At 56.2% G+C, this 22,689-nt stretch overlaps 1 protein-coding gene across 3 annotated transcripts; it reads left to right on the plus strand.

The window, feature by feature from the left end:
- Positions 1–261: 261 nt before the first annotated feature.
- Positions 262–17,227, plus strand: XPNPEP2 (X-prolyl aminopeptidase 2). Of its 3 annotated transcripts, XM_030575366.1 has the most exons (18): positions 262–506; positions 854–958; positions 1,377–1,463; positions 1,705–1,851; positions 2,306–2,407; positions 3,719–3,800; positions 4,924–5,119; positions 6,015–6,104; positions 6,235–6,344; positions 7,139–7,216; positions 7,742–7,813; positions 8,103–8,163; positions 8,699–8,768; positions 12,133–12,237; positions 12,828–12,887; positions 13,243–13,319; positions 16,772–16,870; positions 16,948–17,227. In XM_030575366.1, the coding sequence occupies exons 1-18, from the start codon at positions 419–421 to the stop codon at positions 17,146–17,148; spliced, it is 1,830 nt and encodes a 609-aa protein (XP_030431226.1). In that variant the 5' UTR covers positions 262–418; the 3' UTR covers positions 17,149–17,227. The 3 variants fall into 3 exon arrangements, with proteins under 3 accessions (XP_030431226.1, XP_030431227.1, XP_030431229.1); XM_030575367.1 differs by lacking the exon at positions 7,742–7,813; XM_030575369.1 differs by lacking the exons at positions 7,139–7,216; positions 7,742–7,813.
- The last annotated feature ends 5,462 nt before the right edge of the window (positions 17,228–22,689 follow it).

Here is a 22,689-nt window from a genome sequence, read left to right on the forward strand (position 1 = left end):
CCACGCACCCTGAAATTCCAGAAGGACTTGATTGAGGGGTCCTGACTGTGCCTGCAAGCTCTGCTGTAACCTGCATTCCTGTTGTCCAATAAACCTTCTGTTTTACTGGCTGGCTGAGAGTCACTGTGGGTCCCAGGAAGAGGGGTGCAGGACCAGACCCCCCCACACACACTCCGTGACAGGGGGTAGGCGTGCACTGTGATGGCGTGTCTCTATGTGGGGGGCCAGGCCTGTGCTGTGATGGCGTGTCTCTGCGTGGGAGGTTAGGCGTGCGCTGTGATGGCATGTCTCTGCGTGGGGGGTGGCATGCACTGTGATGGCGTCTCTGGCGTGCACTGTGATGGCGTGTCTCTGCGTGGAGGGGCAGCATGCACTGGGATAGCGTGTCTCTGCATGCAGGGGGCAGGCATGCACTGTAATGGCATGTCTCTCTGTGTCCCAGAGTGAGTACATTGCTGAGCGGGATGCACGGCTGGCATGGATTAGCGGCTTCACGGGATCTGCAGGTGAATGCGTCCCCACAGCCTGTCTGATTTCCCATTCACCTTCCCCGCCCCCCACTCCTGGATCCCCCTACCCCAAGGGCCCTGTGCCAGGCTGCACCCTCATTATGCCCCTAGTGGGCCCATCCCCTCACAGCACCCCCTACGAACAAGGTGCTCTCCCTGTGTGCTCTTTCCCTGACCCACAGGAGGGCCATTTCCATGCCCGGGACACAAAGGGGCCCATTCTGAGTCCTCCCTCAACCCCTTTGGGAGGGACATTCCCTCCCGATAGCATCCCTGACTGGCACCACTGGTGTCTGCAAAGGCCTGAACACCTGGCTAATGAGCCTTCTCCTCTCCCGTCTCAGGGACAGGGGTGGTGACGACAAAGAAAGCGGCTCTGTGGACAGACAGTCGGTACTGGATCCAGGCTGAGCGCCAGATGGACTGCAACTGGGAGCTACAGAAGATAGGTCAGTAGCTATGATGGGCAGGGAGATTGTGCCAAGCCCGACCTCTGCTGCTCACTCCAGTCCCAGAGTCGCCCTCAGTCTCAGCGCCTCAGCAGCCTTTCTGTGCCTAGCTGCTGCCATGAGTGCCTAGCGCTGGGGAGTCCCAGCCTCTCACTGGGGAGCCCTGGTCTCCAGAGCTGTGGGCAAACCCGGCCTGGCACACAGCAGCCTCTGGTACCATGAGGCAGCCAGTCTGGCAGTGACTCAGAGTCATGGGCTCCAGGCAGAGCCAGGTTGGCAGCCCAGCAGCCTTTCTCCAGGTGTGCCACACATGAGCCACCTGAGCTCTCCACGCCGAGCCCTGCTCTCCCTTCCCTGCCTGCCCGTCTCCCCCTGCCCCCAGAACCCACGTGCCACTATGCTGTGCCCTGTCTTGCAGTCTGGACTGATTCCATTGGCGAGTGGCTGCTCCAGGAGATTCCCGCTGGCGAGAACATTGGACTGGATCCCTTCCTCTTCTCCATTGGTATCACCCCTGCTCCTTGCATCTTCTACCTTCCCTGAGGAGCCAAGCCTCCATGCCCCCATTCCACTCCACAGTACCTGCCACCTAAGGCCTAGGACACGGGGTGGAGGGCCTGACACTGCAGCCCAGCTCCCATTGCCCTGGCTCTCACCCTTGAAGCCTTGGCTGGAGCAATGCCTGGGGAGGGCGCAGCAGACTGACCATACCTCTGAGCCTAACCAACAGCTGCATCCCTTCTCAGATCTCTGGAACAGTTATGCCCACGTTCTGCAGGGTTCCAGCAGGACCCTGGTTCCCATCGAGGACAACCTTGTGGACCTGGTGTGGGGCTCGCAGCGGCCTCCTTTGCCCACCAGCGAGATCTACCTCCTGCCAGAGACCTTCACAGGTTGGTACTTGCTCCCTGTGGGTGGGTGCGGCACGTGATCCCATTCCCTGGTGCCCCCTGCTAGTGACACTGGAGAGCAATCACCTGTGTGCCGCTGGGCATGCCAAGATGTTGGCAGGGTGTACCCGTTTGCGCTGATGGAAGGTAGATGTCTGAGTGCCACGCACACAGCTGACCCCAGGGTGGTGCCTTTGCTCCCCGGAGCTCTCCAGATGTTTTGGGCTCCCCTGGAGGAGTCTGGCTGGGCTGGGTCAGGCTGGGAGGTCCTTGGCTTGTTTGCCGAGGGCACAGCATTTATGGGAGACTACAGAGGGAGTCCTGGCCAGCCCTGAGCCCTCTGCCAGGGCAGGTTTTGGAGTAACGAATGCCCTAGAGCCAGGCAGGGGTGGGCCAGGGGCTTGCATGGGGCTTTGCGTGTACCTGACTCTCATGCCCGACCCCCACTGTCCTTCAGGGAGCACCTGGCAGGAGAAAGTGTCCGGGATCCGGAGCCAGATGGAGCAGCACTCTAGGAGCCCCACAGCCGTGCTTCTGTCAGCTCTGGAGGAGACGGCCTGTGAGTGTTGTGGCCCAGGACCATCCTGCCACTGCACCCCCCTCCACCATGGCCTCAGCCAACACCCCTGGCTTCTTGCTGGCAGCCCCGGAGTCCCAGGCCCCCAGCAGCTCCCCAGTGTTCTCAGTGCCCCTCAGACCCTCCCAGCCCCCCAGCAGCCTCCCTAGTGTCCTCAGTGCCCCTCAGACCCTCCCAGCCCCGCAGCAGCCTCCCTAGTGTCCTCAGTGCCCCTCAAACCCTCCTAGCCCCCCAGCAGCCCCCCATGCCCTCAGTGCCCCTCATACTCTCCCAGCCCCCCAACAGACCCCCAGTGCCCTCAGCACCTCTCAGCCCATCTCAGCACCCAAAAGACCCCCACTGCACTCAGCACCCCTCAGACCCTCCCAGCCCCCCAACAGCCCCCACTGCCCTGAGCACCCCCAGACCCTCCCAGCCCCCCAACAGCACACACTGCCCTCAGCACCTCTCAGACCCTTCCAGTCCCCCAACAACCCCCCACTGCCCTGAGCACCCCTCAAACCCTCCCAGCCCCCAATAGCCCCCCAGTACCCTCAGCACCCCTCAGACCCTCTTAGCACCGAACAGCCCCTCAGTGCCCTCAACACCCCTCAGACCCTCCCAGACCCCCAACAGCCCCCGTGTGCCCTCATCACCTCTCAGACCCTCCCAGACCCCCAATAGTCCCCCAGTGCCCTCAACACCCCTCAGACCCTCCCAGACCCCCAACAGCCCCTGTGTGCCCTCATCACCTCTCAGACCCTCCCAGACCCCCAATAGTCCCCCAGTGCCCTCAACAACCCTCAGACCCTCCCAGTCCCCCAACCCGCCCCCCCCCGGAGCCCTCATCACCCCTCAGACCCTCCCAGCACCAGAACAGCCCCTCAGTGCCCTCAGCACCCTTCAGATCCTCCTAGTACTTGAACAGCCCTACAGTGCCCTCAACATCCCTCACACCCTCCCAGACCCCCAACAGCCTCCCAGTGCCCTCAACACCCCTCAGACCCTCCCAACACTGCTCCAATGCCCTCAGCACCACTGAGAGCAGCTTTCCTGCTGGGCATCCCACAGCAAGCCAACACTACCTGCCCAGGCTGGCTGTTCACTGTTACGGGGTGAGATCCGGTCCCCTTGTGCTGGTCACTGTTCACACATTCTGATGGATGGCACCACTCTAGTGTCACTTCATGCCCATACCCTCTGCCAGCACGGCCCCAGGAACCCAGCAGGGAGCGACGCTAGGCCAGGGCAGGGCAGGCGAGAGCAGGCAACCTGGTGTGCAAACAAGGGTCTATAACACCTTTGTTCCTACAGGGCTCTTCAATCTCCGAGGAGATGACATCTCGTACAACCCTGTCTTCTACTCCTACGCACTGCTGACCACATCAGACATCAGGTACAGAGCAGCTCCCCATCCCCAGCACATCCCCTGGGGCCTGGGCTGGCTCCCCCAGCCCCTCTGAGCCCAGCATGCCCTGGGACTGGCCCCACAGCTCCCCCATCCTCTCTGAGCCCCAGCACATCTCTGGGCACTTACCCTCGCTCCCCCCATCCCTTCTAAGCCCCAGCACATCCCTGGGGCCCGGCTGGCTCCCCCAGCCCCTCTGAGCCCCAGCACATCCCCTGGGGACTGGTCCTGGCCCCCCTATCCTCTCTGAGCCACCAGCACATCCCTGAGCACTGGCCCTCGGCTCCCCAATCCCTTCTGAGCCCCAGCACTCCCCTGGGGTCTGGGCTGGTCCCCCATCCTCTCTGAGCCCCAGCACATCTCTGGGCACTTACCCTCGGCTCCCCCATCCCTTCTAAGCCCCAGCACATCCCCTGGGGCCCAGGCTGGCTCCCCCAGCCCCTCTGAGCCCCAGCGCATCCCCTGGGGACTGGTCCCTGGCCCCCCTATCCTCTCTGAGCCCCAGCACATCCCTGAGCACTGGCCCTCGGCTCCCCAATCCCTTCTGAGCCCCAGCACATCCCCTGGGGTCTGGGCTGGTCCCCCATCCTCTCTGAGCCCCAGCACATCCCCAGTTACTGGCCTCTGGCTCCCTCAGCTCCTCTAAGACCCAGAGTTCCCCTAGGGATCCCCTAGGGATCAGACTGGCCCCCCAGATCCTCTGAGCCCCAGCACGTCCCACAGGGACTGTACCAGCTGGCCCATCCCCTCTGAGCCTGTGAATCCTCCAAGGACTGGCCCCACATCCCCAATTTCTCTGAGCCCCAGTACATTCCTGGGGACCAGATCAGTTCCCCACCCCCTTTGATCCCAAGCATGTCTCCTGGGCACCAGCTCCCTCACATCTTCTGAGCTCCCTCATGTCCCCAAAGGACCGGCTCCCCACCCCCTCTGAGCCCCAGTGCATCTCCTGGGGACTGGGCCAGCTATCCAATACCCTTTGGGCTCTCTTTCCAGCATTCAGGCTCCTGTCCCACTCCCATCCCAGCCCTGGGCTAGGGTGCTGGCCCTACTTCTGCTGGACAGTGGTGGGGGCCACAGCTGAGCCCAGCCTGGTGCTCCTTCCTTCCAGTCTGTTTGTGGACAGGAACCGCCTGAGCGCGGAGGCACTGCAGTCCCTGAGTGCACTGTGCCCGGGGCCCCTGTGCGTGCAGGTGGAGGAGTATGACCAGGTGCGAGCCAGCGTGCAGGCCTATGCCCAGGGAGATGTCCGGGTCTGGATCGGGACGGAATACACGACTTATGGGCTCTACGGAGTGATCCCCCAGGTGAGCGCTGGCCCCAGCTTTCCCGGTATCAAGGGGCTAGACCTTTGCCACCTCCTCTCTTCTGCGTCTGCAGAACAGGCCGAGCCAGCACAGAGCTGGGAGTGGCTTTGGCTAATCTGCCTGTGTAAGAGGCACCAAGGGTATCATTACCCATGTAAGAAGCTGGCATGCAAGGAGGGGACAGCAGTGATGTGCCTGCGTGTGCAAGGGGAGGGAGGTTAGGCCCCGGGTATGCGAGGGAAGTGTGGGTGAGAGGCCTTGTGTGTGAGGGGAGGGGGTTGAGAGGGTGAGAGGCCCCAGGCGTGCAAAGGGAAGGGGGTGAGAGGCCCCATGTGTGCAAGGGGAAGGGGTGTGAGAGGTCCTGTGTGTGTGTGTGGAGGTGAGAGGCCCTGGGTGTGTGAGGGGAGGGGGTTGAGAAGCCGTGGGTAAGTAAGGGGAAGGGGGTTGAGAGACCCTGGGTGTGTGTGTGTGGGTGGGTGGGTGGGTCAGAGTCCCCGGGTGTGTGAGGGGAGGGAGTGAGAGGCCCCATGTGTATGAGGGAAGAGGGGTTGAGATGCCCTAGGTGTGTCTGGGGAGGGGGTTGAGACTTTGCCCCAGGTGTGCAAGGGAAGGGGGCTTGAGAGACCCCAGGTGTGTAAGGGGAGGGGTTGAGAGGATCCCGATGTGTGACTCACCACCCACTGCCCCCCCCCCCCCAAACCAGCCAGTTCTTCTGCCAGGTCGTACGTGCAGGGCCTGGAGCCGCCATAGGCCCCAGCTGGGCTGCTGTGTGCCAGCAGCTCAGGGGAATAGCCGTCCCCCTGCTCCCTGCATGCACAGGGAACTCAGGGACAGCGTGACTGGCAAACCTCGCTCCTCTGGCCAGCTGACACCTGGCCCATCTTGCCTGTTGCAGGACAAGCTGGTGGAAAGCAGCTACTCCCCCGTGATGACGACCAAGGCAGTGAAGAACACCAAGGAGCAGGCGCTGCTGAAAGCGGCCCACGTAAGTGCTGGCAGGAGCTGGCTCTCCCTCTGCAGAGGGACTGGCCCAGGGGTGGGGATTGGCTGGCATGGGGAAGGGCCTGGTGCTTCTCTCACCTGGGAGAATTAGGCTTCTGGTGGGTCGCCCCCAGGTGCGGGATGCTGTGGCCATGATCCAGTACCTGCTCTGGCTAGAGAAGAACGTTCCCAAGGGGTCGGTGGATGAATTCTCCGGCGCTCGCTATGTGGACAAGCTACGAAGGTCAGTATGAGCGTGACCATTGTCCGGGCTCCAGCCTGGCAATTCCCACTCCCTTCCCTATGGGACATTGACTGGGCCACAGACCTTGTGGGAGATGGGCCCATGGGGCAGGATCTGGCTCTGGGGTCCACGCGCCGCACGAGCCCTTAGTGACCAGAGAGTGAGTTGCTCTGTGTTGGTGCCCCCCATGGTGAGCAGGGCATGGCCACAGCCACACAGGGACTCCTGCAAACCCCTGTGCCCTGTTGGGGCAACGCTGCATGGAGGGCAGGCAGGGCAGGCATTAGGGTGCCCATGGCTGGCATTCCACTGGCCAGGTTTATATAGGCCAACAGCGCCCCTTCGTGGTGAGGGGATGTTGAATTAGAGCGCTGGAAGAAATAAGCTGATCACCCTTCCATTCCCTGGCAGCTGCACACCACCTGAGGGGAGAGCAGGTCCCAGGAGAGATGTGTTGGGGGGATATGGCCAGGGTGAGCCCTAGCCTGCCGTGCCCTCCCTTCCCCAGACCACCCCCAGGCCAGAAACCAAGAGGAAGAAGCAATGCATGGCTGGGGTGGGAGGGGGAGCCCAGAGAACCAAGTGCCAGGGCCCAGCTAGATTACCCTTCCTCACACTCCAGCTGCACCCTCCCCAGGGCTTGCTCTGCTCCCCACCCCGGGTCTGTAGGGCCCAGCCATGCCCCCTGCCCTCCCAGTCCCTGGATGGAGCCACACTGCCCCCTCCTCTCCCCCAGAGGCCTGGCTGCACAGTCTCATCCCTCTTGCATTCCTGGGCTTCTTTCTCCTTTCCAGAGAGAAGGAGCACTGCAGGGGTGCCAGCTTTGAGACCATCTCTGCCAGTGGGCTCAACGCAGCGCTGGCCCACTACAGGTACCAATGGAGCAGCCTCTCCATGGACGGGATCAGTGCCACTGGGATGGGCCCTAGCGTCCTCCACAACCGGGACCTCCCTTCCACTCACTGTCCACAGGACCAGGAATCTTTCAGCCAGCAGGGCAGGAGACAGAACTGCCCCAGAAGCTGGGCCCGGGTAGTGGGGCTCCCTGCCCTAGAGAGGGAAGCCAGCTGCAGCCCTCTCAGAGCTGAATGCCATGCTCCCCTCAGCTCCCCACTGCACACATGGCATGGGGGGCCCTGCTGCCACGTGGTGGGGTGCTCCGATGCTGTGGTGAGGAGGGCTGGGTGCACAGCTGGACAGATGGGCATTTTTAGGGAAAGGGGACCTGCAGCCTGCAGAGCTTTCCCATTTCTGTCTGTCTCTCCAGGCCCTTGGACTACTCTAGCGTGTGAGCACGTATGTGAGTGTACATGAGCATGCACACGAGGCAGCTGTCGGGGTGTCCCCTGGGGTTGTTAGCAGAATCTCTTGGTTACTGTGGGGGTTTTCCCTTTCAGTCCATCCAATGTCAGCAGCCGGAAGTTGTCTGTGGATGAAATGTACCTGTTGGACTCTGGAGGGCAATATCTGTGCGTATGGCCTGGTCTCATATTCGTGCTGCCCCAGTTCTGTCCCAACAAGAACAGCACTAACCATGTCCAGAAACAGGCAAACCATGGTGGTTACACTGAGCTGCCTTCCCCCAGGGCATGCCCAGCCCTGTACCCTTCTGGTCCCACAGCGGGTAGGAGGAAGGGCAGGAGCTGCTCTGCACTCCAGCAGAGGGACCAGCTCAGCACTCTGCAGGCAGGGAGTCCCAGGCTCACAAGGTCAGGGCCCAGCTTCTGGGGATGCTGCTGACTTTTCCTTCTGTTGCAGGGACGGAACCACGGACATAACCCGGACTGTCCACTGGGGAGAGCCTACCCCTTTCCAGAAGGTACTGAGCATGCTCATATGTGGACCCCTTGCCCTTGGCCTGTGGCTGGGTCCCAGGCACTGTGTGCCACAGTCCTGGACTGATGAGCATCTGTGGTGGGGGAGATGGCAAGGGCTCCCCACTCCCTGCCTGTGTCAGTAATGAGGACTCTCTCCTCTTTCCATCTCTTGGCTCCCAGACACCAGCCCCTGGAAGGCCCAGAGGCAGCTGGACAGGACAGCACTCTGTTCAAATCCACAGCCAGCTTGAGCTTCACAGCCACAGTAACACCACACTCCATGGGCCTTGAGACTTCATGGCACCAGCTGGGACATGCCCACTTTCCCCTGCTGCAGAAACACAGGCCCCACCACCTATCTGGAGGAGAGTCTCCATTAGCTGCTAGCAGTCATAGGACCCAGGACCCCCAATAGAGCAATTCTGATGCCGTGCAGAAGCGGGGTTGTGGGTCTGCATGGACACCTGCCTCCCTGCACTGCCATCACCGCAGCTACAAGTGCTGCAGGTGGCCCCTGACTCGTTCTGTCCCATGCAGGAAGCATACACGCGAGTGCTGATGGGCAACATCGACCTGGCCAGGCTTGTCTTCCCCTCTGAAACATCAGGTAGGTGCCAAGCTGGGCACAGCCCTGCCCTGGGATTGCTGGCTGTGCCCCATGCTGAGAACAAGGCCAGGAAGAACCTGAGATTCAATGCTTTGGGGCAGAGTTGGCTTTTCAGGTGGCTCAACCTACCCAGGAGCCCTGGCATCTCAGTGGTGCTTGATCCAGGTCTTTTCCATGGATGAGGGTTCCCGGGGGTTTTGGTCTGTTACCTGTGTAAATGAATCCAGTCCACACAGAGATCGGAGAAAGTTCTCACATGGCCATGTTCTTGCCAGGCCCTCCTTTTCAATCTGTGCCTGCCATTTTTCTGCTTCTGTGAGTGTAGGGTGACCAGATGTCCTGATTTTATAGGGACAGTCCCGATTTTTGGTTCTTTTTCCTACATAGGCTCCTATTACCCCCCAGCCCCGTCCCGATTTTTCACACTTGCTGTCTGGTCACCCTATGTGAGTGTGAGAGAGCAAAATGCAATTGGCTTCCGCTCAGAGCCATGTTGTGGCAATAGTACACCACCTAAGCTGTAGCTTGTTTGCATTCGCACCAACCATTGTGGGCTTGTTGACATCATAGAACTGGAGCTGTTGAGATAATTTCTTTTACCTTTTTAAAGGCTATTTCTTGGTTTGGCCCCCACAGCCAAGATATGTTGGACTTTAACAGTTCAATCGGGGGTTTTGTTTCTGCAGAAGGGTCTTGTAGGTATTGACCAGGGCAATGTACCATCCCCAGTACTCATCTCAGTGCTGGTACATTTGTTGGTGCATTCTATTCTCAAATTGGTTCTACTTTCTGAGGGCTAGGACTCATTCCATCTTTGTTTATTGTCTGTCCCAAAATCTTGATTTGGGGTAGGTGAAAATGCACTTTTCCTTGTTTAGCTTCAGTCCAGACTGACTGATTAGGCTTAGACCTTGGTTGTGGGATTTGTTGTGTTCTCCTGTCAAAGACCCATAATATCATCCATGAAACCTTCAACTCCATTTGTGTTTGTTAGCAATTCTGCCATCTTTCTTCGGACACTTTCAGGTGCACTGGGAATCCCACAAGGTAACATTCAAAAGCAAAGTCCCCCAAAGGATGTGATCAATGGAGTGAGTTTAGCACTTTCTTTGGCAAAGGACCCGGCCAGAATCTGCTCGAGGCATTCAGCTTGGAATAATACTGTAGCTCCTTTCACTCTGAGGGTGAAGTTACCCAGTGCTAGAAGTTGGGTTCCCAGACATCCAGGTTTCCCTGGATACAGCCTCTTTTTTGATTCTCCTTTCCCTGTCCGTGGGGGATTTTAAAAATAACAGGCAATGTCTGAGGGGTTTGCATAGCAGACAAGCCACAGCTCAGAAAGAGCCTTGATTGGTCTGCCTTGCGATTGGTCCTTCCTATGCATCTGCAGTTGATTGGTCCATTCCCCCGCAAGCCACAGCTGCTGGATCCTGCCCACCCAGGTGGGCTCCTAGCCCTGGGGAGGGGGTCCCGCAGGAAGGTGCTGACTGATGTCCATTGCTGCGTCCTGGGCTTGTGCCAGCTATCCTGCCACTGTGACAGGGAGTAACACTGCCCCTCACCTCCAGTGAGTACCCCCGCCACAGGTACCTCCTTCAGCACCCGCAACTGTACCCCACCTCCAGCTCCCCCTTCCCCTCCAAAACCTCCCCTCTGGCAGTGTCCTCTTTTTGGAAACCTGAAATATGGTAACCCTAGTTGGGAGGATGTATGTTCCTCTTACAACTAACTGCTTCATTGAGTCTCTTAAGATTCACACTGTTTTTGTTTGTTTCTTTGTTTTTAATTTTTCTTTGTATCCAGCACCACTGCAGCACACCATGCTGTTGGTTCAGAGATTTTCTTGCTTATGCCAATCCACTCTATTCTCTTTAACTCGATTTCCACTCTATGAAGTAACGGGATGAGAATCCTGCAATCCGTACGTACACTGTATGGTTCAGCATGGTCTCTTAAGGTTTCATAAGTCCAATATCACCTAATAGTCCATCGAGTTCTTTCACCTTCCTCACTAGGCCCATCCTGACAGCCATGCTGAGAAGGCTGCTGGTCTGTGATCCTTTGCTCATATGTGCACTCTGAATGCAAAGCTTTTGTCTTTGAAAGTTGTTTCTGTGGGGGACTGGCCCATGCAGTTCCGAATCCCTCCAGGGCTAGTCAGGTTTTGTAAGTCCCTTCTGAGATGACTGACTTCAGGAGTCAATTTTAAAGTCAATAGTCTTGCCATGAATATTCAATTTCACTGCTTTGGTGCTGTCCATATTTTGTGCGTGTATTGACTCTTTGCCTCTGGCTGGACATGCATCATCTCTTGGGATAGGACTTTTTCCACACCTCATGCATACAAACTGGAATTTATCCCTCTGGAGTTCTCTCTTCTTGCTCAGGGGTTTTATGGTAATGGCTTTTAATGCTCTCAGGTGTCTGTTTACAGTGTCTAAACCAGTTTCAGGTTTCTGAAGATGCTCCAGCCTTTTGTTCTGCTGTTTGACTAGTCCAGAGTGCTTTGTTATCCGTAGCTACAGCTAGTCGTCTTCACTTGTAGCTGCTGTGAAAGATTTTTATCTGTTACCCCCGTAACCAGCTTTTCTCTGATATTTTCAAGTTTTGCAGTTCCAAAATCACAGTTTTCAGCCTATGCAGGCAGAGCTCTTATAAAACATCCACCATTTTCCCCAGTCCTTGAATTCTCTGGTGAAAATGTGCTTTTTCATGAGCCACATTTTGCTGAGGTATAAAGTATACATAAAATATAGCCAGAGCCCTTTCCTCGTCATCTTTGTGACTGGCTTCAGTAAAGTTAAAGGATTTAAAGATATGCTCTGCCTGCTTCCCCACAGTGTAAATTAAAGATTAATTAATAAATAAATGTGTGGAATTGGAAATCTTCCAAAATACTGCTTCCAGTCTGTCCATTTGTCGAAGCTGAAGTTCTCGGGGGCATTGAAGAGTGGCACGTGGATGAGATGCTGCAACCTTTCCTCCATTTCCCCCTCTGTTTGCAATCTTTGCTGCTTTGTTCCTTCTGTTTGTTCTCCTCTGGCATTAGTTTACTTCTGACATCCTGTCATGTACTTCCTGTACAGAGCAGCAGGGCTGCTACTAGCAGGTCAGGCTTCTGTACCAGCTATTGGCTGGCCACAGAGCTTCCTTCCCAGAGAGAGAAACACCAGCCCTGGTCACTGTAAGATCCTTTAATGCTCTGCCAGGTATGGCTAAGGTTAGCTCAATCAAGGTAGTACACACACAGTGACACCCAGTGGCTGAATAGTGTAATACAGTTTAGCTTTCTGCTATGCAGGCAGGCACGCTGGGGATGGGCATGGCTTCTCCTCTCAGAACTTCTTGGCTTTTTGTGTTTCAGGGAGAATGGTTGAGGCTTTCGCACGCCAAGCCTTGTGGAAGGTTGGACTCAACTATGGCCATGGGACTGGCCATGGCATCGGCAATTTTCTGTCTGTCCATGAGTGTAGGTGCTCTGCTGGTTGCCTATCCCCAAGGGAAACAGCACAAGGGCCTGTGCCCCCTTGGCTTTCACGTCCACCCCTGGGTGTTTGGACTGGACAGGCACAGGGGAGCTGCGCCAACAGCTCTGCCTCTCCCTGCAGCCATTGCTTGGCCAGTGTCTGGGGTACAGATGCCCTACATCAGTAGTGGCTGCCCACAAAGAATTCTCAATCCCCTTCTGGCAACTGGATGCCCCACACCTGCCCAGTGACTTTGTCATGGCTCCAGGGAGCACAGCACCTGTCATCACAGGGCCTGGAGGATACCGATGGCTGGGCAGTGTGGCAGGTCAGTCTGCTGGATGCCTGACTGGCTTGAGAGGCCCAGTGGAGGGAATCGTCTGTGGATCCCAGGGAGTGAGGGTTGCTAAGCATGCTGGGCTCTGGGTATATGTACGATAAGCACAGGTCCCAGGCCCTATGCATGTGGAAGGTGCAGCCACCTCTCCAATAGATCCTGCTTGTGGAGGAGGGAGTGGATGTCACCATTCTCAGGACTCATCCTGCTCCAGCATCCAGAAGGAGAAATAAACTTGGAATCTTCTCCCTGCAGGGCCAGTGGGATTCCAGACCAAAAACGTGCCCTTGGTCAAAGGGATGTTCACGTCCATAGGTATGCGTGTCCCTCACAACCCCCGCCCCTCCACGCCCCGGGCACTTCCAATACCCCTGTGCCCCGAGACGTGGGCTCTTGTGCCTTCTACTCTAAGGCAGAATCGCCCTTCATGAAATCTCCCAGACCCCATGCATTCCCATGGCAGTCCTAGGCTCTTGCCAGGGCTAGGGGGTGGGGGATAGTGCTGTGGGACAGGGCCCTGGTGTCTAGCTTGTGGCCAGGAGATATTTGGTAAAGTGGGGATCATGCAGCTGGAGCTCTGCGATCCCAAGGGTGTGTGGGAGACCCCAGTTACAGCATGACAAGGTTGTCAGGGTCTGGATTCACTGGCCTCCCTGTGTCTGCTCCCCAGAGCCCGGTTATTACCAGGAGGGTGAGTTTGGAATCCGCATTGAAGACGTGGCACTGGTGGTGGAAGCTCAGACCAAGGTGACTCATCTTCCTTGCCCCTGATGGGACAGGCCTTGCTGACACATCACTGGTCAGCAGCCACCTTTCCTTCCTTCCCCCCACTTTTTCTCTCAGTTCTAGAGGGCTGGACCAGACCTGGAACCCGGGTGAAGACAAAGGGATTTGAGGGCTTAGCTGGGAGACAGCTGATGATGGTTCCCTACCAGCTGCTTAACAATGACTTTGGGAAGGGTGTGAGGCCAGGGATGTTTAAGAGATCTGCTCTAGGAATTATTCTGGGGCAGTTCTCTGGCCTGTGCTATACAGGGGATCAGACTGGATGGTCACAATGGTCCCTTCCGGCCTTGGAGTCTGTGAATCTCTGAACACACAGGAGACTGAGCATGTACTTATTCATGTTCTTGGGCAAATCATCAAAGAGCTCAGCTTGCTGGCTGCAGGATCAGCATGGCATGGTTGTGTGTGCCGGGGTCTGTGTGGGGCAGAGGGGCCCAGCTGTGTGTGCTGGGGTCTGGGTGGAGCAGAGGGGCCCAGCTGTGCGTGCTGGGGTCTGTGAGGAGGGATGGGGCCCCGTGGCATGTGTGCAAGATGAAAGCCCTTGTGCCCTGCTGCACCCACCTCCTGGGGGGGGAAGAGGGGGCACTAGGCAGGGCACCAGGGAGACCAGATAGGTGTCCAGCTGGATTTGCTAGTGCTAGCCAACCGGGTGATTTTAAGGCCATGTGTTAAACCAATGGCACTGAGTCAGCATGGGTCTTGTGAGCCCCACAAGGGATCCACACATGGGGCCGCACCAGTATCAGTGAACTCGGTGCCACTTTGGCAGCATCCCCGGGAGAGGCTGCAGCATGGATGTGGAGGGTGCGGCATGGGCTGGGGTGGAGCTGATCCCAGCTCAGAGTACGTTGTATGCAGAGCAGGAGCCAAGAGGAGTAGCCCTCACCCCTGGATGGTGTTATGGAGGCTTGGCAGCCCCAGGTGTGAGAGCAGGACAGGCCACACAGGGCTGTAGGGAGTGTGGCAAATGGAACCACATCGGAAGGGAGAGGCAGTGAGCTGTGACACGGCAGGCACCTCTTACTCAATGCAAACATGTCTGTGCCATCCAGCCACAGGAATTGGAGAAACAGCCACATAAGCTTGACTCAGACAGGCAGCGAGGTGTAGAAAGGCAAGGATGAGTCGGCTTGGGAGTGAGCAGAGGGGAAACACCAGGGAGCAAGGAGCAGGAGCTGGAGAAAGGAACATGGTGGGATCCTAAAAGGGAGCCACCATGTAGGTGGGACTGGAACCATGGCAGTGATGCTGCACTGCTGGGAAGGCAGTTCCTCAGCGCAGCTCACTGGGCTGGGGGCTTGGCTGGGGCCAAGGGGAGTGAGGCACTGGAAGGGGTCAGAGCTAGGAAAGGAAGAGGCCAGGGAGCAGAGCTGTTTCCAGGTCAGGTCGCAGCAGAGCCCAGACTGGGATCAGCAAAGGAGCCTGCAGTGGGAAAGGTGTGACAACTCCTTTCACAAGCACACCCTGGGAAGGGAAGGGGACCATAGCTCAGGCAAGGGCCAAAAGTCATGACTGACAAAATAGCCACAGCACCCCAGAGCTGCTCCCAGCTGTCATTGCACTGACTCACAGGCTGCAGAGAGGGAGCTGAAGTCTAGTCCCGTTCATGCAGCGCTGATAGCAGAGTCCAGTTGTATGATGGTTCTCTGGAGCTGTTTGTAGGGTAATGCCCCTGCTGGGTCAGATACTGGTGATGATGCATGGGCTGGAGAGAGCCTAGCAGGACTCGTGAGTCCCAGGGAGTCTACAGAACCAGCTACCAGGGAAACCCCCTTTTCCTTGTCTCCTGAGCCCATTTGCTCTGGAGTCCCTGAGTTCTGAGCAACTCCAGTACAGAGTTTCTTGGAGCGGAACTGCATGTGCTCCAGGGAGTCTGGCCGTCCGTGAGTGGTCAGCAAGGCTTGGCCATTTGGCCCCTTCCCTGAGGCCAGGCTGGAGGAGCGGAAGGAGCAGTTTCCCCTACATTGCCTGCAGGAAAGGGCTGTCCTGCTGGGCCGTGCATGCCCTGCGTCCAGCATGCTGCCTGCTGGCCCCAGATAAGCAACACTGAGGGTATGGCTACACTTGCAGCTGTACAGTGCTGGGAGTTACAGCTGTCTTCGTACAGTTGTGTAGGGAAAGCGCTGCAGTGTAGCCACACTGACAGCTACCAGCGCTGCAATGTGGCCACGTTTGCAGCATTTGCAGTGCTGTTGGGAGTGGCTGAACAGGCATTCTGGGATACCTCCGAATACCTCTGGAGGCCAATTACAGCGCTTTTGGTGGCCACACTGGCGGAGCAGCGCTGCATCACTAGCGCTGCAATCGTTATAACCCAGGCAGAGCAGGAGTACAGCCAGCACTGCAGCCAGGGAGATGCAGCGCTGTATGTGCCTTGCAAGTGTGGACTGTGAGTAAGTTGCAGCGCTGTAAACCCACCACCAGCGCTGCAACTCTCCAGTGTAGCCAAGCCCTGAGCATCCCCATTAGGCACTGGCCTCTGCACTAAGCCATGCCCCATTCGTCCTGATTGGGCTGCGTGTGTGTGTGGGGGGACGTGGTTACCAACAGTAGGGAAATGCTCTGTCTTCTTGCCACTGCTAGAGGGAAGGGAGGGAAGTTCACACTGGCTCAGATGTGGGAGAGGCCTGGGTGCTAGTTGCAGGAGAGGCTGTGACCCATCCAAATCAGAACCTGTAACAGTGGCAGCTAAGGGACATGGCCAAGGTCACATGGGGAGTCTGTGGCAAAGCAGGGAATTGACCCCAAGGTCTCCTATGTTGGCTAATGCCAAACCCTTGGGCCAGCCTCCCTCTCCAGTGACCAGAGAGAGCAAAGCCAGGTGCACCCTCTTCAGGGCAGCTGTAAACCTGTGCCTCTAGTGCCTGAGTGACACCACAAGGCCCACCAGCAGCATCACAAACCTCAGTGAGCTCTAGCCACGGGTGGGACAACGTGTCACACAGGGAGCTGCTCCGGCTCAGCCCATTTACAAGGCAGCTGGCCCAGGGGCTGGGACTGGGGATCTACAGTTACCTTGTCCCATCTGCAAAATGGGGAGATGCTTTGATGGGTGGAGAGAGGAGGATGCAGGTAGTGAAGGGCCTGGAGACCAGTCAGTGGAGGAGGTGCTGCGATTAGAAAACCCCACGTGTAGGTTTTTAGCTTCCTGCACCTTTACCTTGGCCACAGATTACAAGGGAGGTGGGAGTGTCTCTCATGCCAGTGTACTGACCATGTGGCACAGAGGCAGGCACTGCATGACACACGGCAGCAAGTGAGGGATGTGGTGGCAGATAGGGGAGGCTGTGGCTCTGGGCCTCATGACATGCCATGAGGAGGAGGAGGTCAGAGCTCAGGAGGGCTGGCAGGGTGTAAACAGCAGCCTAGCCGGGGTGGTGGGCTCAGTACCCTCACTGTCTCTCCTCCTGCAGCATGGGGCGGGGGAGAAGGCCTACCTGACCTTCGAGGTGGTGTCTCTGGTGCCCTATGACCGGAACCTCATTGACATCAGCTTTCTGTCTGAGGACCAGGTGAGTGGGGGCTCTCGGGGCAGGCTGGGGCTGCCTATCACACCTACCACTCATGGCCTTCTCCTGTCTGGTTCCAGATCCAGTATCTCAACACGTACTATGAGACCATCCGCCAGCGTGTGGGGCCAGAGCTGCAGAGACGCCAGCTGGAGGAGGAGTACGAGTGGCTGAGGAGGAACACACAGCCCTTCTCCCGGGGCACGCTGGTGGCCACCTCCCTGGGCACCTTGGCAATCACCTCTCTGGTGTCTACACTCCTGCCTGACAGACAGGCCTGAGGGATATTGGGCCCCCAGTCGCCCAGCCATAAGCCAGTCTCCCAGCCCCTCTACTAGGCAGACTGTGGTTTGTATGTTTTTCTCACTCTCAGCCTTGTTACCTCACTTCCTTTTTAACTTGCGATTAAAAACAAGTAATCTCCGGGCAGGGAGTTGAGAGCTTCCCCTTGTGCAGTGGCTGCTGCGCCTTTGGGGTGTGGGGGCTTGTGCACAGGAGGGGGGTGCGTGTGCGTGGCTGTGGCATGCACAAATGAGCAGGATTGGTGTGTGTGTGTCAAGCCAGTGGTTGCGTTAGTGGGGCTGATGCATGCAGGGTGGGGCGCTGGTGTGTGGACTGCGCTGAGGTACCCATGCAGGGCTTCTGCATGCAAACGCTTGTGGCACTGGTGGGCGCATGTATATGTGTAGTGCTGGTGTGTGCAGGGCTCGAGGGCAGCATTTGTGCAGGACTGCTGCATCCACGTCCAGGCCTGGGGCACAACAGCATGCCCAAGGGCAAGTGTCAATGAAGCACTGAATTCTGTGGAGGGGGAAGCTGGTGTGGCCGGCCCGGATGCACGTGGAACCCAGGCTGGCTGACAGGACTGACTACAAATTCACCCTACATAGCAGCATTGTGTCATCACTTCCTAGGCCTGCCTTTAGTTTAGGGCCCACTAGTGTCCCCCTGCTGGACTGCCAGCCTCACCTCAGTTCCCACTTTTCCAGGCACGGCCTGTCCTCTCCCGTCTCCCTGCTAATTCCCCAAGGTTCATCCCTTCCCTAGCCTTCTCCCATGCCTGCCACGGTTGGGGTAGCCCAGTCTCTGGTACAGGCCCAGATTTGAACCCCTCAGGCGACGTAGAGACCTGGGGCCTGATTCTCCATCACTTTGTCCCTGTATTTGACATAGGGTGTTATGGTAGCTTTGTCATGGAGTCCCCAGGCGATGCTCTGGAACTGCTCCCCACAAAGCCAGTCAGGACTTTGGGGAGCCTCCTCTCCCTTGGAGCAGACTGTCTTCAGGGCAAGAAGCTCACACAGCTTCACCTCCTGGGTCTGTCTTGGAGCATTCAGCATCCTCTGCCCCTCTGTGAGCTTTCCACAGCGAGTCTGCCCAGGTGGGGTCCTGGGGAAGCCAGAGGGTCCTGCACGCACCCCCAACTTCGCAGTCAGACATGACTCTCAGCCAGCCAGTAAAACAGAGGTTTATTAGATGACAGGAACACGGTCTAAAACAGAGCTTGTAAGTACAGAGAACGGGACCCCTCAGCCAGGTCCGTGCTGGGGCCCAGTGAGCCAGACAACCCTCACTTCCCATCCACAGCCAGCTCCAAACTGAAACCCCCTCCAACCCCTCCTTTCTGGCCTTTGTCTCTTTCCCAGGCCAGCACGTCACCTGATCTCTTTGTTCACCTTTAACTGTCCCCTTGCCAGGGGGGAAGGGCCCTTGCCATTTGTTGCTAGGAAGCCGATTGTCAGCCACACTGGAGACTTTTAATGCATAGGGGAAACTGAGGCACACACACAGTATTCAGAGGAAACATTAAGAACAGTCCCACTTTGTCACAAGCTTTAAGCCAGCTTTGCACTTCAGGGCCTCATACTCCAGGGCCTCACATCTTGTGCACATTGGGCGTGAATGCTCCCATCCTGACAATAGTGATTGACACCCACTTTGCACTACTGCAAATTACCAGGATAATGGAAAATCAGGTCCCATGTATTCTGGGGAAGTGCAGGGTCCTTCCTGGCGGTGATGTAAATTAGAGAAGCCTCAGGGCTGCTCTCACACACAATTTTCCCTGGCCATGCCCCGATCTACCCTCTGAAACAGGCCTGGGATCAAGGTCGCAGAGATCCCATAGGCCAGTGCCATGCCAGTGGGCACTCCCCAGTGCATGGGTAATACCACAAGCCTCTTTCTGTTTCCACCCAGTTTAATGTCCCTTATGTTGCTAAAGTGGCAGCTGGGGATGGGGGGGCAGAGTGACCCTGAAAACCAGGCCCCTGACATGGACTTTGGCTATAGCAATGTTGTAGCCCTTTTAAAGCAGGCCAGAGATCCCAGCTCCCTGTAAATAGTGCTGGGAGCCTAAAGGCGCACGAGGAAGCAGGGAGACCCACCTGCCTGACAGCTTGCTGCCCTGATCAAATGGGCTCTCCTGCCTAGGTGGCTGTTTCCTTGACTCCCCACTAATTATTTCACACACACTAGAGATGGGCAGGGGCAGTTCATCAAAAGATGGAGCAACTCTCCCCCCCTGTAATCTTTTCTTAAAAACTCATGATTTGGAGAGCCAATCTCATGATTTTTGATCTCTTGAGAGTGGCAAAGCTGATGGGCTGCAGTGGGAGGGGCAGGGGAGAGCATGGCATGTGTGAGGGGGAGGGCTTGCGGATGCCAGCAGAGAGGGAAGGACAGCAGAGATGGGAAGAAGGGTGCTAATAGAGCAAGGAGGAAGTTACCCCCCTGAAGATGTTGGGCCAGTTTCTATGCTACCCCTCTCAGATGCCATGCTGCTTGAGGGGCTGGCATAGGTCAAATCAGCCCCAGAGAAGCAGGTGGCAGGGTCACATGTATAGGACACTGGACTGGGAGTCAGGAGACTTGGGTTTCTTCCTGGCTCTGCTGCTGAGCCTTGGACAAGTCACTTCTTCTCCTTGGTTTCCCCTTATAATAACTGGAGATGTACCTCTCTCCTAGAACTTGAAGGGACCTTGCAACGTCATTGAGTCCAGCTCCCTGCCTTCACTAGCAGGACCAAGTACTGATTTTGCCCCAGATCCCTAAGTGGCCCCCTCAAGGGCTGAACTCACAACCCTAGGTTTTGCAGGCCAATGCTCAAACCACTGAGTTATCCCTCCCCCTTGCAAAACTTGCAGTATAAAGAAACCTGAGGGTGCAGGGAGCCATGTGAGAGAGTGCAATCTGAATGCCCCTTGCAAGGCCTCATGGCAAGGTGTGTTTTCCTGTATTTATCCATTCCTTCTCTTCTAGTTCCTTTACAATCTACCTCATTGTTAACATACAGTGCCACACCACCTTTACGGCTGTCTTTACCAAAGAACACACACCCTTCAATACATGTGCTCCAGTCATCACTACAAGTCCACCATGTTTCCGTTATCCCGCTATATGACATACCAGGGCACAATCCAGGCTGGGGAGCAGGGGCTGTGTCCCCACTGCCCTGCAACTGTGGGAGCCTTCCAATGCCTTGCTGAAGTAGCTCCCACCAGGACTGCTCCAGCCATCTACAGTCTGGCTCTCACCACCCTTGCTTATGCTGCAGGGTGAACCCTGCACACCCCCAGCCCTGCATCTCCCCCCAGAGATGTATGTCTTGTATTGCCCAGCCCTTAGCTCGAGGATGCAAAATATACTAAATCCATTATTCCTTTAAAAGGAATGATATGCCAGTTTATTATCTTAAATAGAGTTACCCAGACACTTCATCTTGAGCACATTGGATTAGATAAAGCAATAAAAACAGGTTTATCAACTACCAAGAGCTAGACTTTGAATGAGTACAAGCAATGAGGCATAAAAGTTAGAAATGGTTACAAGAAAAATAAAGATAAATTGCTTACTGGGGCCTAAATTAAGCTATATTAGAGTCAAGCAAAATTTCTCACCACATGCTTCCAGCACGGTTACTGACCAAACTCTTCAGGTCAGGAGCCCACCTCCGCCAGTCAGAGTCCAACTGCTGTTTTCCTAGGTATGATGCCAGAGAGACAGGGACACACACGGGGTGGGGGAGGTTGCCTTGGGCTGTTTGCTCTTTTTTATAGTTTCAGTCCCCCCTTTTGAAAACCATTTCCATCTGGGCACTAGGAGACAAAGTCTGTGTAGAAGGATGTTCCCTGCTGTTTCTTCTTCACCTGTCTGAGCTGCCTTTGTTTTCCGTTCCTGCTTCCTGACTCTGTTTACGGCTTCCATGCAAACGCACTCCTTTGTTCAAACAAACAAACCTCTTCTGCTTGGGCAGGGTTGTGGGGTTTGGAACATATGTTAACACCATACAGGGGAATCTTATAACTTTACATACAGTGTTGCCACCCTTTTTATCAGGACAATACTGACCAGCAAATTATGAGTTTTCAAATGATCCCTTACAAGGCATACCTTGTACAAAGATTACAATAGTGCACAGGGTGTGAATAAAGGAGTATTCTGTCACACTGGAATATCTAGTTTCACTTCAATGTGATGTGGCCATAAAAAAGGCTAATGCAACTCTAGGATGCATCAGGCGAGGTATTTCCAGTAGAGACAGGGAAATGTTAGTACCATTATACAAGGCACAGGTAAGCCCTCATCTGGAATAGTGTGTGCAGTTCTGATCTCATGTTGAAGGAAGTTGAATTCAAACTGGAACATGCAGAGAAGGGCTCCTAGAATGATCCGAGGAATGAAAAACCTACCTTATGAGAGGAGACTCAAAGAACTTGACTTGTTTAGCCTTACAAAATGGCATGATAATCCCTCTGATATATTTATAGAGAACAAACACTAGGGAGAGAGGGTATTTAAGTTAAGGGCCAGTGCTGGATATAAACTGGCCATCAACAAGTTTAGGCTTGAAATTAGAGGGAAGGTTGTAACCTTCAGAGGAGTGAAGTTCTGCAACAGCCTTCCAAGGGGAGCAGCAGGGGCATAGGCACCAACTCCGTGGGTGCTCTGGAGCTGGAACACCCACAGAAAAAAATTAGTGGGTGCTCAGCACCCACCAGCAGCCAACCACCGATCAGCGGTTCAGCGGGCTCCACCGATCAGCTCCTCCCCTTTCCAGCACCTCTGTGACTGGGGTCCCAGTGGGGGCCAGCTGTAGTCTCTCAGTTAGGGTTAACTGCAAAGAATGGGGCAGACAATCCCCCAAAAGCTGGTGGATATTCCAGTAACTAGATTTACCAAGCCAGCATAAAACAGCTTCTTTATTACCTTATTGGTTACTCAGAAGTCAAAACAACACAGTTCCCTTAAAGTGATCCAGCCTGAGGCCTCCATACAGGTACCCTCATCAAATATGATGAAAATGTCTTATTTCATCATATAAAAGAAAAGGTTCTACCAATCCCAAAGGATTAGACACAGTACCTCCCAGACAGAGCCCTCACCCTCCATGCCCCCACACCCATACCCTCACCCTGAGCCCCTCCCACACCCCAAACCGCTCATCCCCAGCCCCAGCCAGAGCCCTCATCCCCCTGCACACTAACCATCTGCCCCAACCCTGAGCCTCCTCCTGCATTATGAACCCCTCATCCCCAGCCCCACCCCAGAGCCCTCACCCCACACCCCAACCCTCTACCATAGCCCTGAGCCCCCTCCCACACCCCAAACCTCTCATCCCCAGCCCCACCCCAAACCCAGCCCCACCCCTGCAACCTTCCCCCCACACCCCCTCCCATCCCCAACTCCCTCCCAGTGCCTGCACCCTGCACCCCAGACCTCCTCCCCCACCCCAACTCCCAGAGCCTTGGGCAGGTGGGGGGCAGAGTTTGAGCAGGGTGGGTTCTGGGCACCACCAAAATTTCTACAAACCTGCCACCAAT

The sequence above is a fragment of the Gopherus evgoodei genome, chromosome 9 (genome assembly GCF_007399415.2).
Source record: "Gopherus evgoodei ecotype Sinaloan lineage chromosome 9, rGopEvg1_v1.p, whole genome shotgun sequence".
Taxonomy (NCBI): Eukaryota; Metazoa; Chordata; order Testudines; family Testudinidae; genus Gopherus; species Gopherus evgoodei.